General features: G+C 43.6%; 1 protein-coding gene across 4 annotated transcripts; it reads left to right on the forward strand.

The window, feature by feature from the left end:
• Positions 1–29: 29 nt before the first annotated feature.
• Positions 30–14,878, forward strand: arhgap45b (Rho GTPase activating protein 45b). Of its 4 annotated transcripts, none has more exons than XM_085399165.1 (24): positions 30–714; positions 1,741–1,993; positions 2,638–2,820; positions 4,754–4,894; positions 5,041–5,125; positions 6,167–6,239; positions 6,449–6,536; positions 7,017–7,148; positions 7,682–7,743; positions 7,831–7,941; positions 8,050–8,130; positions 8,265–8,432; positions 8,934–9,071; positions 9,156–9,352; positions 9,804–9,928; positions 10,089–10,175; positions 10,282–10,383; positions 10,471–10,634; positions 12,433–12,621; positions 12,721–12,858; positions 12,955–13,226; positions 13,322–13,553; positions 13,865–13,970; positions 14,064–14,878. In XM_085399165.1, the coding sequence occupies exons 1-24, from the start codon at positions 439–441 to the stop codon at positions 14,504–14,506; spliced, it is 3,846 nt and encodes a 1,281-aa protein (XP_085255291.1). In that variant the 5' UTR covers positions 30–438; the 3' UTR covers positions 14,507–14,878. The 4 variants fall into 4 exon arrangements, with proteins under 4 accessions (XP_085255291.1, XP_085255293.1, XP_085255292.1 ...); XM_085399167.1 differs by having other exon boundaries at positions 9,156–9,310; XM_085399166.1 differs by having other exon boundaries at positions 6,449–6,524.
• Positions 14,879–14,975: the final 97 nt, after the last annotated feature.

Raw genomic sequence — 14,975 nt, forward strand, 5'->3', positions numbered from 1 at the left:
GCTTTCCTTCTGATAATGAAAAAATTAAACAAACCTCGGTCTAAAGCGGTTTCGGGGCGCATGTACACCTCGGGGTTTTAATTCTGTGGCCCGAGCAGGTGCACAGAGGGGCGGAAGGTTACCGTCAAAAGCGTCGTTTCAGATGTTGGGAACACACGTGTGTCAGGATGGACTGATTGCTGCTGTGAACGAGGCAACAAGTTGTTGCTTGTGTTCGCTGCTTCTGACTTCACCAGGAGAGACGCCGTCGGGACCGCATTTCCCCGCGTGCACCTCAACCTGAATTAATCCTCGCGAAGCTCGGTGGATAACAAAGTCATCCGTGCGTCTTTCCTCCTCCTCCCCCCCGAGGAAACTGAAACGCGCGCGCACAGCGGATGCCGGGTGCGCACTGACGGTTTGCGGTGAGTTTCTCTGTCAGTGAGCCTGCGCGGCTCGATGAGTGACACCAGGAGGAGGAAGACAGACAGACAGTTATCGTGGCTCAAACTCGACCTGGATGGCACCCAGCTCCCGCTGAGCTCGAGCGGCAGAGCACCCAAGTGGCGAGTCGGGGGGTGGGTGGGGGGGCTGTACGTGAAGCTTAAAGAAGTCGGGATGGACGGCAAAGGCACCCTGAAGATGTTCAGGAAAAAACGGGAACTAATCAAGACACCGTCTATCTCGAAGAAGAGTCGAGCAGGAAGCCCTGGGCCACAGAGCAGCGCCCCGTCTGTGAGTAGCGCATCACTTCTGGTTTCTGATGTTTAACTGTGTGTGTGTCAGATGACCATCATCTGGAGTGGACAAGTTTCTGAGAGGGCTCATTACCAGGGGTGCTTTTGTTTGTGTGTGTGAGGCTCTGTAAGTTTTTAGTCTTTTTTTGGGGGGGGAATCTTTTCTGCTGCTGTAGCTGGTGCGATCAGGGGTGTGAAAACTGTCCTCTAGCTGAAACCAGTCATTATAATGCAGTGTCACAGTGCTGAGTGCTGTGATGGGTACCTGACTGTAAGCTGACTCATATCTGGTTATGTGGCGCATAGGAAGTATGTCTCCTGTGGGGTTTTTGCGTGTGTGAGTGAGCAAGTGAGTGAATGCGTTTTGAGAATTTGTGATTAGAATGAGGACAAAAGTCTAGAGGGCAAGGAGCATGCTGAAACGTGGTGGCAAAAATAGTTACAACCCTTATTCTACAAGTCAGAGAGTTAAAAAAGCCGAGTCGAAAGGCAAGGACAGACTGGACATACTGCCCAACAAGCACAACGTATGGCTGAAACAGGTACGTTTGTCGTGTACACACAAGTCTCTGAACAGAAAATATGCACTGATGCTTTTTTTTGGTTTCCTGTAAAGTATTTAAAATTTTCAGGCTGCTTTTGCTTGGTTGAGATGCACTTGTCGAGCCCTAAATCTACAGGCCGCTGACTTTAGTTGAAGTTTTCTGTTGAGTACCAACAGGCCAAAAAAAAAAAAGAAACTTCTCCGTGAGTTGTGTGTTTTTGTTTATTTTATTTTTTTGTAGGTGATGTATAAAGTTATTCGACTTTCTGCTGAGTTTGCCACACCCGTTAACAGCTTGGAGTCAGGAAGTATTGCACAACGCAGCACAGGATCTTGTGAAAGTCTGCATATGATTGTTTACTAATAACAACAGTGCTGCTGGCCCCAGAGGCAAAGAAAAGTCACCTTGTTAGCCGTAATGCTGAAAGGGACGAGCTACATTGCAGTCTTGACCTTCTCTGTCTTCCTGTCATCTCTCAGCTCTCCATTCTCCAGGAGCAGCCTCGCAGAGATGCAGTCGACATCACACTCTTTTGTTCCCCCTCATCTTCCTCCTCCTCGTCTTCAACACTTACCCCAACTTCCGCCGGGCTCCAGGATCCCTCCGCGTCCTGCCCAGGCACCCCGAGCACTCAGCACAATAAATTGGGAATGATGCAGGGGGTGGGCTGCCCGTCTCCTGTGGCCACTCTCAAGAGACCGACCGCACTGAGCCGACACGCCAGCGCTGCAGGTCTGCTCCATCACTTAATTATAGTCTTGCTCCTGCTTGCTGAGCGTGGCCCATCACAAACAGAATCTGGTCAAAACACCATTTATGATCTGTAACTGAAGCATTTATGTGGCGTTATCACCTTTTAAACATTTAATATGAGTGAAGCTGAAAGGTTTGAGATTATCGACTTGGATTTCGAAGCCTAGAAACTGTGAAACTGAGGAGTTCTTTAACTAATGATTGCTCTTTAAATAGATTTCTTACACTGTTAAATGTAAGAAGGAAAATCATGACCAGAAATTGCCATTCTACAACTTCTGACCAAGAACAAGCCAAAAAAAAATGCTCTAATGGAAAGGAATAGTCAAATGTTTTGGGTAGATGCGAAGGGCCCCTCTAATGTCACACTAGTGAGCATATAAGCTTGAAACTGTTGCACATTTGCAGAAAACCAAATGATACAGATCCCCACGTTTTGTTTTTTGTTTTTATTTCATTACAGTTTGATTGTATTCTCTAAAATCTTGAATCATTCTATTATTATTTTTATTTTTTATTTTTATTTTTTTGTGATAATTCATGAAGATTATTCAGTAAAAATTGAAAGTCTCACATGAAGACTAAATGCGTGTTTGTTGAGTGATATTTCTGTGTCTCCTCAGGGTTCCCGCTCCAGTCGTGGGTTTTCACTAGAGGTCAGGGAAAAGGGGCTATAACCCCGACGACTCCATCTGACAGTCCAGAGAGCGCAGCCATCGAGGTGGAGGACATCCCAGCCCTGCTGAGGGATGTCGCACGCTTTGCAGAGGCTGTGGAGAAGCTGAAGGATGTTGTTCTGGCTGAGGGTGAGAGCCGTGACAGGTTTAAGCTTTGTCTTGTACATCTCCAACACAAACCTGCGTGAGAAGCCCCCAAATACATCCTGTCAGACAGGCTTTTGTTTGGTCTTGTTAGCAGCTGCAGTCTTCCCTGCCAAACTCTGACTTACAGAAACGTGCTGTGTCTAGATTTGTTTTGAACAAAGCGCTCTGGGAGTCCCTCAAAGCTGAGCACATTAAAAATATCACTTGTTTTCCCCACTGTTGGGGCAACACACACTTTCCTGCTGACACGAAGCCATGTAAGGTTTTGAATAGTCGCCCTCCATTCAGTAGCTTTGGAGAAACAACAATAGTGTTTGCACTCTCTCTTCCCTTTTGTGTCACTCCATTTTGACAAGAGCTTACACAGAGAGGACATGAGGGATCCAATCTTACATCCGCCGTGTTCAGCGACACATGTGCACGGTGTGCAAGGGGGGAGGAGGAGGAGTATGTTATGGGCGGAGCATCTCTGCACAAGCAAGCTTTACAAGAGGCTCTGAGCTTCCTCTCTCCAAATGGAGGCAGCGCGCTCACAAAGACAACCGCACGCTTGTCTCCAGCAGGAAACCAGTTTTTTGTTTACTGCAGACATGTTCTTGTGCTCCACGTGCACGATGCAGTGAAGCTTTAAAAAAAAGGGGCCATATCACAGGGGTTTGAAAAAGAACAAAGAAAGTCCACCTGCTGAATGCTCAAACTGTGTTGTCTTCTCTAGTTTCTGTCGTGTTTTGGCTAGTTTAGCTCACTTGTCTGTTATCTGGCTCTGTTCTGTCATGTTCTCCACCCACAGAGAGCTTTCTAAACAGGAAGCCATGATGGATTGTCTCTGACAGAAAGGCCTCGTCCGCACTTCCTCGTCTGATAGTCTGGCTGCGTTGCAGTGATGCGACACTGATCACTTTCAGAATCAAAAATACAATTGCGGCGTTGAGGTGCTCTTAATCTAAAGCAAAACCTCTTTTGACATTAAAAACTGTTCTCAGAAACTTCAAAAAGAACATTTGAGCCACAGGGGAAAAAAATGTTGCAGAACACCACAGTTGGTTTGTAGTGTTGCAAAACAATAGAAGGGACCACATCCTCTCCGGCACTGTGTTTAGGTCACTCTGTTCTTGTAGTGTGCTGCTGCTAATCTGATACTCTGACACACATTTCGAGACGAGGGTGATGGACCAGCTGCCCTCTGCTCTCCTCCACCAGCGAGCCAGTGTGATTAGATGACTCGATGGAAGAATGCGAGGTTGCAACATTAAAGGGTTGACAAAACCGGTGTCTGGAGGAAAGGAGGCTAGAAATGTGTCACCAGTGACATTAAAGCTGCCAATGTTTATCTGGAGCTGACCTGTCTGACACTTGGCCTATTATCAGTGTCCTTATGGTTGGTGTTTCAACTGTCAGTCTCCATCTGCTGTTCCCCTGGGAAGAAAGACTTGGAGACTTTCAGCAATGTTATTTCAGGGAAGAGCTAATGTATCGATAGCACTCGTTTTCTTGCTAGCCTTGCTCCATCCAAACATTTTTAAAAATTCCACCTGTAAGCACCTACATTTCTTTAATGAACACGGACTTGGCTATGTGAGGATTAAAATCAGCAAGTTCTTAGTGTTTCTTGCGGAAAGGAAGCAGAGATTCTGTTTAAACTGTATCTCAGGTGGTGCCACAAACCAGCAATTTCACAATGATTGCAACTGCGTTTGGCAGAATGCATCGCCCAAAATAAAGTCAGCAAAATGTTCACGTACATATTGTATCGACAACGAGACAAGTTGCTACGCGCTGGCAGCGATTTTAGTAGATGGCTTATTGTTGGCAAGTCAACACATCCTAAACCTCAAGCGTGATCTTTTTTTGAAGCTTGTTCCGCTGTTTTTCCTCTTGGTTCTTGTTTCACCTACCACGACTCTATCTCACCCAGGTAAGGAGAGTCAGCGGCCCGTGGCCCACGAGTGTTTAGGGGAGGTGCTTCGGATTTTGCGCCAGGTCATCAACACTTATCCTCTGCTCAACACCGTCGAGATCCTCACTGCTGCCGGCAAACTCATATCCAAGGTCAAAGGTAGACAGACTCTTCTGTTTTTTTTAGATGCATGTCTTTGAAAATCTCGATGTAAATCTGAGTTGTACAATGACGGTAAAACCCAACATCACTCTGTAACTACTCTTGACCACGACTGAAACCTGAACACATGTACGATTTTCCAGGTTTCCACTATGAGTCCTCTAACGAGGCTGATAAAAAGGACTTTGAGAAGGCAATTGAAACCATTGCTGTCGCTTTTAGTAGCAAGTAAGTATCTAAATCAGCTTTTTATTCATATATAAAAGTAAAACGCTGTCAAAAGCTGCTTCTGTTTCTTATCAGTAGCTTCTAAGAATGTATTTCAGTGGCAGTGAAGCCTTAGTGGTGTCCAGTAGGCTATTGTTCACACACAGGCAGTTCAGGTGGTGTGTAATTGTAGATATTAATACGAACAAAGTAGTCTGCTGTTGGGAATGAGAGAGAGAAGTGCAGTGATGGTGACACATTTGCATGAGACAAAGCTGAAAACAGGAAGTGGGTTTTCTTCTACCGTATGACACAAAACCAAAAGTAGAAAATGCTGTTGACTACCTGCCTGCTAAATGAACAGATTGCAGACCAAAGAGAAAATACATCGTGGGAACACTCGGTTGATTTGAGCTACCTGAGAATAGTTGAGATCAAAAGAACTGGCCTTTAAATTTGCTTTTGTTTTCCTGTAACTTTTTGTATTTTTTTTCTAATAGTAATGTAAAATGAATATATATTTTTTTTTTAATGGCAAAGGAAAAATACTAAAAGCTGAAGTATAATTGTGGCGTATCGTACCAGGATTTTATCGCATGCCTGTCTGTGCCATTTCAGGGTTTACACAACTGTCACACAGCTTCAGGAGGAAGTGAGCTGGCAGAGACAGTTGAAATCTGCCATATGAGTCTGTTTCCTCATTCTCTTCTCTAGCCTTCCTCTGTATGACTCGATTTTGACATGAATGCAAAGACGGAAAAATCTAGTGTTGTTGTTTGGCCTGCATTTCAGCACATAGGATGGTTGCAAGAAAATAAAAATGACTGCTACCAAATTACATGATTTTGGGGGGCGGCGAAGGAAAGCTGGTAGACTAACAAAAACTGTCACGAAACTTGCTTATCACCTTCAATCTGCAGTGTACCTGTGGAGGTTTCGTAGAAGGCCTGGCCCTCTTCCTCTCTACTGCTTTCTCTTTTGAAATCCATCTTACGCTTTTTCTCTCTCTGCAATTCAACAAAGATTTTACGTTTGTGTGAAGGAGTCTGTGTTTCTCTTTAGTGTGTCTGAACTGCTGATGGGAGAGGTGGACAGCAGCACATTGCTCTCCTTGCTGCCTACAGAGAAGAGCAGAGTGAGTTTGTCACCTATATTTCACACGTGCCAACCAAAAAGAAAAGTTACTTAATGTGGTGGTTATGCAAAAAGCTCCTTGATTAAATTAAACGTCACTGCCCGCAAAATGACACCTACACCTAAATTTCTGCTGAGTGTAAGGGGGGGGGAAAAAGAAAAATATCCTCTAATTCTAGCGAGTAAAGGTTCGTGTTTATGCCGTTTTAGTCCATGGAGAACTTGTACACTGGTTCTGGCCATGGAGGAGATGGTGGACATTACAGGAGCGACCTGCAGGACATGGGTAAGCATAAAGGTGCCGTACAGCTTTTGCTTTCAGTTAATCACAGGTGCTGCTTTGCATAACAGTGTAACCTCCTCCTTTCCATTCATCTCATTTGACTCCATATGTAAACGTTATAGTGGATATTTTCCTATTTTCTGTATTTTGATGTGACGGTGCATACTTTCAAACCGCCAACGTCACTGTAGTAATCTTAATGTTATCCCTGTGTTCATGTGAGAGATTTCATGTGTAGTAGGTCTCCCCCTGCTGATGAATATCCTGCAGTGCTCGGATGTTGTCGCAGTTAGTTTGTTGGAAAGTCACAGTCACAGGGGAAGTTTTTAGCAGAGAGAAATTACAGATTTAAGTACTGACCACAGCAGAAGACACTAAAAATAAGCTTCCAAATCAAATCCACTCGCATACCCGATGCAAACAATCGTCCTGTTTTCTGTCGTATCGACAAAGCGTTTCCTGCACAGTGACCTGTGTTGGTGTGTTGATGTGTAGGTAGAGCTGAGGAAGTGGATGTCATCCTACAGCACAGCGAGGGAGGGGTGGACTCTGCTCTGCTCTACGCCAAAACCATTTCCAAGTACATGAAGGACCTGATGTGCTACGTGGAAAAGAGAACTTCACTTGGTTAGTGGGAGTGACGAAACTATGTGAGAGTGATTGTACAAAGTCAGACCAACTATCAACTATGATTTCAGACACTAAACTAGACTTGAGCTTCTTATCACTGACATGTTTTGGGGTTGTTGTTTTTTTTGTTTGTTTGTTTGTTTGTTTGTTTGTTTTTTGAGTCAGAAGTGACCATTTTTAGATGAGAGTACAACGTAGCAAGTTATCAGTGAACTGATGAGCTTACTAAAACTTGTATGGGAAAATCCACCCATTTAGCTGTCACATGGGAGGAAATTGGTTTTAAAAAACCACTACAGGCTGGAGACATTGTTATTTCTTATGTACATTTGGGGGGTTTTAACCCGGGAGTCCATGAGGATTGAGGCATCTTTGAAGACGGCTTCAAGTGGCCATTCAAGTTTATTCCATCTTATTAAAAAAATAGTGAATTTTTTGGGGTGATTAAATTTTTATAGTGCACGTTGTCCTAGAAGTTGTGCTTTTGACCATAATTTTAATAGTCTCTGTTTTTGTTTTGTCTTCCCCAGAGACCGAGTTCTCCAAAGGCCTCCAGAGATTATACCAGTCTTCCAAACACAGTATTACACATGTAAGCTCCATTCACTTTCACCTCTAAAGAGCTGTAATTTCTTTATAGTTCACGATCGTCATCTTATTGCTTGCTCTCTTCCTCTAGCCCCACATGCCTCTTTTCTCCATCTACTCTCTGGCTCTGGAGCAGGACCAGGAGCAGAGTGTGGGCCTGCAGCAGGCCAACAACACCCTGCACAACCAAACCTTCATTCAGGTACATTTCTGAGTTATTGGTTACTATTCTAGTAAATGAAGCACAAACCACATTTTTGGTTAGTCACTTGCAATTTCTCACCTCTCATATTTAATGTGTATCCTGCAGCCTCTGATGCAGCGTAAACAGGAGCATGAAAAGAGACGTAAGGAGATCAAGGAACACTGGATTCGAGCTAAAAGAAAATTGGTATGGCCTTATGATCTTTTATTAATCAACAGCCCTGTTTTATCCTTTTACTGTGACAAGAAAATCAGGCAATAACTGAAAATACCACAAACCTATTTATTTATTTCTTTTTTGTTTCGTTCCTCCTCGTTTAGATGGAATGTGAGGCAAACCTGCGGAAGGCCAAGCAAGCCTACATAGCACGCTGCGAGGAGTACGACAAGGCTAAAACGGCAGCCTGCCGAGCTGAAGAGGAGGGAGGGGGATCCACAGCGAAGTCTGTGGAGAAGAAGAAACGAGTGGAAGAAGAGGCTCGCAACAAGGTTCTTCTCAATAACTTTGTTTTGCTGATGTTGTTTTGTCTCTGCAGGAAGAAAGACGATTAAATTTTTTTTGCATACGACCTATATCAGCTGAAAATCTTTGGTCACAACTCCGTCACATGAGCCAAAGATGTTGTGTGAGGACACAAAGAAGGAAATAGTTTATCTGATACTTGCTAGTTTAGGCTGAGTGAACAGTTCAGCTTTACATAGGGCTCGTGAAAACCACTGCTGGACTTTCAGATCTTTCCCACTACTGGATGAATTCATGATTTTAAAAAATAGGTTAGAAAATGAAGAATTATGTACCTTCATTGCCCACCAGGGGGCCGCACCCTGCACTTCAAGAATAACTAAGCTTACCCTTTCTGATTTTTGCCACTGTGTGAAATGTTTCATCAACACTTTTCTGTCTGATAAATGATCTGACAGATATAAACAGCAAAGAAAAAGCAGAAGTAAACTGAAACTGTGTGTGTGTGTGTGTGTGCGCGCGCGCAGGCAGATGAGGCGGAGGCCACCTACAAGACTTGTATAGCAGACGCCGCCACTCAGCAGCAGGAGCTTGAGCACACAAAGGTCACAGTGCTGAGGCAGCTGCAGGACATCATCAAACAGAGTGATCAGACCATTCGCTCGGTGAGAACAAAGGCCACACAAGCCATCGCGTCTCGCCAAGAAGAAAAGCTACAAATGCTCACCATCTAATCTTTTCACTTCCAGGCGACCATCTCCTACTACCAGCTCATGCACATGCAGACAGTAGCCCTGCCTGTGCACTACCAGACTCTGTGCGAGAGCAGCAAGCTGTACGACCCCGGCCAGCAGTACGCCGCTCACGTGCGAGACCTGCAGCTGCCAGAGCAGCCGACCATCCAGTACGCGTTTGAGTCCTACTCTCCCTCCAACTCATCATCGCAGTAAGAACTTCAAGCGCATCCTCAATTAGTTTCTCAATGAAACCGTTCCTATGCAGCTCAGGATGGGGGTTGTTACAGTTTGGGGGCCACATATGCCTACAGCAGAGAGAATTTAGCAAGGATCCACTCATATCTGATTACTCGTTCCTAAATGTATTCTCTCTTTAACCAAACATTTTCACAGACATGACACAATGTATCAAAACCACGTTGTTTCTGTTTCCCAAATATAACCTGGGTTAGACTATTTTAGGAGTTGATTGACTACATACAACAATAGAATACTCTATATACAGTGTTATACCACTGATGCTGTAATTTGTACTAAAATGCCATATCACACCTGCTACACACAACCCTGTACCCAGGCGTAGGACTAGACTCTCGAAATATGAATAAAAGAAACCCACTTTTAATGCATTTGCAATCTGAAAATCCCAAATTGTTGCAGCCATGGTCACAGACCGAGGAATGACAGCTTCAACACAGACATGCAAACGAGTCAAACAGACAGTCCTGCCGTCAGTGTGGAGACGACAGCTGGAGACAGCCGAGAGTCAGAAGTCCAGCGCAAGAGTAAGTGCATCCGATGTCTGCCGCTGCTAAAGATTTTACACAAATCTTAACAATTCCTCGCAATTACTTGTGACCTGTTACTATCCTGATGTCTGTAGTTAACAGAATTGGCAATGTAAAATGTGACTAGCTCATGTTATTGTCCCTTTTGTTATCACAGGACAGGGGCATAAGTCATGGGGCTCAACAGTGAGCGATGACAGCGTTGTTGGAGATGGAGGCCTGGATTCTCCAACTGCCAGCACAAGTAAGTGTAGACACGTCTTCTGTTAGTTTCACGCTAATCCGTACCAAAACCCTGCTCCAGAGATGGCAGTATGCATTATAAACGCTCTCAAACTCACTTATTTTAGGTGACATCGCTAAGATTGTTCGGACTTCATCGACTGGAACGATGTCGTCCAATGAGGATGCAGATGAAAAAGATGGAAATGTGTCCTCATTTGAAACTCAAAGTAAGATTTCCAGATTGTACATGTTAAACCTGGCTATCGGTTGAGTTTGGATTTTGCGGAGTGTGTGATGGGGGTTATTCTGTGCAGATATTAACGGCATGGATCCAGACGTGGTGGTGTCCACCGGACCTTTCCGTAATATCGGCCTGTCCAAAGCAGCCTTGACCCACCGACTGAGGAAGCTTCGGACTCCTTCCAAGTGCCGCGAATGTGACAGCTACGTTTATTTCCAGGGAGCTGAATGCGAGGAAGTGAGTTCTTCATCACTTCACCAGGCTAACATGTTTTGAGGCTCACGCTCCGAGTTGCACACTGAAACACTGAAAGCCTTCCAGCTGTGGTTAGATCGGCTCAGTGTGTTGCTGATGCATGCTACATTTTAATGATAGTAGTCAGCGTGTTCAGTGAGCATATGCAAATGTCAAAGTAAAATATTTTGTATTCTTAAAATTAACTTTTTATGTTGAACCCCACAAAATAGCAAATGGTCTGAGAAAAATGCATAAGTGGTTAGATAAATATGTTCAGTGTGGATACATGTAAATTACAGTATGTAATGATCAACACTAAAAATGAACATCTCAGACTTTCTGTAAAGGATGGACTTCCCTGAGAAGTAAAGCCAATGTGGAAATTGCATTGTTTCTAATGGTTGGAGGGGGAAGTGTAAAAAACTGTGCGTAAAATGGCCCTCAGCTGTCAGTCCACACCTTGCTCGTCCCTTCTGGTTGGAAAATTTAGCAAAGTTCAAAATGCCCATCACAAGACTTTATTAACAAGAAGGTGATGTCACTGTAACTGTTACAATCTTGTATATTTATAGCAATAATAAGGAACTACGTAGCATAAAGTGTAAAGCATGACTCAAAGCAAACGAGGGGAGAAAAAATAATTTCCGAAGAAAGACTTTAAAAAATGTGTGTGTGTGTGTGTGTGTGTGTGTGTGTGTGTGTATATATAGTTAGTTGAAAGAAGCTACACGTCACTCTGATTACAACAGATGGTACAGTTTCTGTTTTTAGAACAGGAAACTGGAATTTCCAGTGTTCCAAGAAAATATCAAGAACTGCAAACAAAGAGACAATAAAACCACAACAAACAACTGTAACAGGAATATGTAATGACAGACAAATTTCATATCTTTATACCATTTTTTTTTTTTTTTTTTCCCCCACCATCTTTTCTATTGAATCGGGGGTTTTCCTTCCAATGGGCATAATAAATACAGTGGAAATGTAGTAAGGCAATTGTGATACCACTGTGTCACCCCCTTATTAATGCCCGTGTTATCTAATTTTATTCCATCAGGTGATTTTTTTTTTTTTTTTTTTTTTTTTTTTTTTTTTTTTTTTTTTTTTTTTAAATGTTATTTATTTGTACACACACGTTTATTAACCAAGCATGTGTACACATACAAGAAATTTGACTCTGGTTGTTTCTTTGTTCTAAGTGTATATAACAGAGTAGACAACAGTCATTACTGACAATAACAGTGCACATAGCATATTTATGGTGCAGATGTTGGAATAATTAAGGGATGGAACGTGTGTGTGTGTGTGTGTGTGTGTGTGTGTGTGTGTGTGGATTGACTATAAACACATATAGACATGTACAACATTCAGCTGGCTGTCATGTGGCTGTCACTTGCTGATAATTGAGATTCACAGCAAGATTAACCATACTCATTTGAATACTGTTGATTGCAACAAGCAGCCTTACTTTGCATTGCAAATGTGAAACACCTGTAGTTAAAGTTTTTTTTTATCAGTGAAATTGAACATAGGTTCCCAAAAAGTTGATTCTGTTTATCTAGACGTAGAGTTTTCAGTGGGAGAAACTTTTTGTATGTGTAAAACTATGTATTATGCATAGTTTATTTATGTTACCTACACTATTGAAATTGCACATTACACCTTTGTAATCATTTTTGGGGGGTTTTAACGTTCTTCCTAATTAGATGTGACTAGGTAGAAAAACTTGTGACAAGTTACAGCTGTTCCCAGGCTACGATGGTTAAGATGATAATCATTATATTAACTGTTTTCTCAGTGTTTCCTGGCGTGCCACAAGCGCTGTCTGGAAACTCTGGCGATCCAGTGTGGTCATAAGAAGCTGCAGGGCCGTCTGCAGCTGTTTGGCAGAGATTTCACTCAGGTAGCCAGCTGTGCCAGTGACGGTATTCCCTTCATCATCACCAAGTGCATCTCTGAGATCGAGAGACGGGCACTGAAGATGAAGGTGAGAAAAAGCACGTATGCTGTGTTTTGAAGGGGTGGTCGATTTCTGATTGTTTGCCTTTGAACCGTTGGGTTTAAATCTCCTTTCTCCTCTTTTCAGGGCATCTACAGGGTGAATGGAGTGAAGACCCGTGTGGAGAAACTGTGTCAGGCCTTTGAGAATGGAAAAGAGCTGGTCGAGTTGTCTCAGTGTTCACCACATGACATAAGCAACGTGCTCAAGCTTTACCTCAGACAGGTAACTGAGGTTACACTGATGTGTAGCAGCTAGTAAAGACTGAACCTGAAGCTCAAGTCAATCATCATATGTTTGGTGTTTTTCCTTTACCCCCAGCTGCCTGAGCCCATCATGCCTTTCCATCTGTACAACAAGCTGATGGGTTTGGCAAAGGAGAGTCTGCATAATGAAGGAGACACACCGGAGGGGGAGGACTCAGAGTCGAGCAGCACTCACCCGGCAGTGAGCAGGGGGCCAGAGCTGGTGGATCTGGGCCCAGACACGGACCCAGAGGTCCTGGTCCTGGTGGACAGTCTGAGGGAACTTTTAAAGGAGCTGCCCAAACCCAACATCGCCACACTGCGCTACATCGTTCGTCACCTTCGAAGGTGAGTTAGTCATACAAGTCATATTAATTTTTTATTAAAAAGCAAAGATTCTGTTAACCTCACCATCCTTTCTTGCTCCATCTTTCTCATTCCAGGATCGCAGAGCTGGAACAGGATAACAAGATGAGCCCCAGCAACCTTGGCATTGTGTTTGGGCCCTCTCTGATGCGGCCCCGTCCAACGGGGGCTACGATATCCCTGTCCTCTTTGGTTGATTATCCCCATCAGGCTCGCATCGTGGAGGCCTTCATAGTCTTCTACTCTTCCATCTTCCAATCCAAAACTTCTCAGACCCACAAAACCTCCCGTGCTGCCTCCACGCAGCAGGTAGGAATCCAGCACACGGTGCACATTAGTATTTACTTACTGCTGAGCCTTTTTGTGAGACATTTTTAGGAATTAAATACTACTGCACAAAATATTTGCTCTGTTTTTACACATACTCTAAAGCATTGGAACAGAAAACCTGCTTTAACAAAGTCTAAAGAGTTAAAGGTTGCAAACAGCCCGGTATTAACGAGCAATACCAAAACTGGTCATAATCAGTCTGGCTAATAGAGACACCAGATTTGCATTTTTCTGTTGACTGAAAACAAATTCATGTTGTGAAGCTTTCACACTTTCCCTCCTGGTTTCAGGAAAATGTTACACAAGACAAAATGGTGAGCCCTGTTGACGCAGAAGAGGATGCGAGCAGAGAGGAGAAGACTAAACCTGAGGTTGACAAGACAGAGGAGGGATGTGGTGAGTTTTAAAGGCCAAGTTGTGTAATTTTATAGTAAATGATTTGCTCTTGAAAATGTTATATACATTTATCACTTATTTATCTGCATTCAGGAAGCTCTTTGGGGTCATTGGGCTCCAGTGAGCAGCTCCCAGACTCTGACTCTGAGCTGGACGAGAGGCACTCCCACAGCCTTACGAAGCAGGAGAGCGTGAGCATAGACGATGACCAGCTGAGCTACAGGGACAGTTTGGACCTGTCCAGTCAGTCTGCAATCCACATCGAGCCTGAACAAGATCTGGATCAGGATCAGGAAAACCCAGAGGGAGAAGAACCCCCCGCTCTGCCAGACAGCGGGCCCCCAGAAGAAGGTGCTGGAGAAGAGCAGGATCTGAGCGCTTCTCTGGCAGAGCTCAACGTGAATCAGTCCAACAATAACAACAACTACCACCCGTGCTCTCCCACACTGAGCCTGTCGGGCCTTCCACTGGCACGTCTCTGTGGAAAGAAATTACCACTGACGAGAAATCGAGACAGCGAGCCAGAGTTTGTCTGATATTGTCAATCGTGTCTGTTCGTCTTTAAATTTGAAGTTAATGAAAGCCTAACGGTCTGCCGTGTAAATAGGTCAAATTAAATTTTAAACTGTAGATGTATGTTACTGTACTAATCTTTGCTGCCAGTGAACCCTCTCTGCACGCTTGCTGCTCTTGGGATTACTGGCGTTTCAAGATATTTGATTTGTTTGTATTTTAAAGCGTTTGTTTTTTGGGGGAAGGGAACGCTGCATCAGAATGTGACGCGTGCAAACTTTTCAAGCAGATTCCACTGCTGGTTATTTCAGCTCTAAAATTGAAATACATGTAAACATTCTTATAAATGTTGCCTTTTGTCTTATGTCAGTTTTAATAAAGGTTCTTGTTTTAAATTTGTAGTTTTTGATTTTTGGCATTTTGTGCAAATTACCAAGACGGAGAAATTAAACCAAATGAGCACAGTTGCAACCTATTTCCTAGAATGGGGAA

The sequence above is a fragment of the Rhamphochromis longiceps genome, linkage group LG23, assembly GCF_057381845.1.
Source record: "Rhamphochromis longiceps isolate RC_006_pf linkage group LG23, R_longiceps_female_GT1.1, whole genome shotgun sequence".
NCBI lineage: Eukaryota > Metazoa > Chordata > Actinopteri > Cichliformes > Cichlidae > Rhamphochromis > Rhamphochromis longiceps.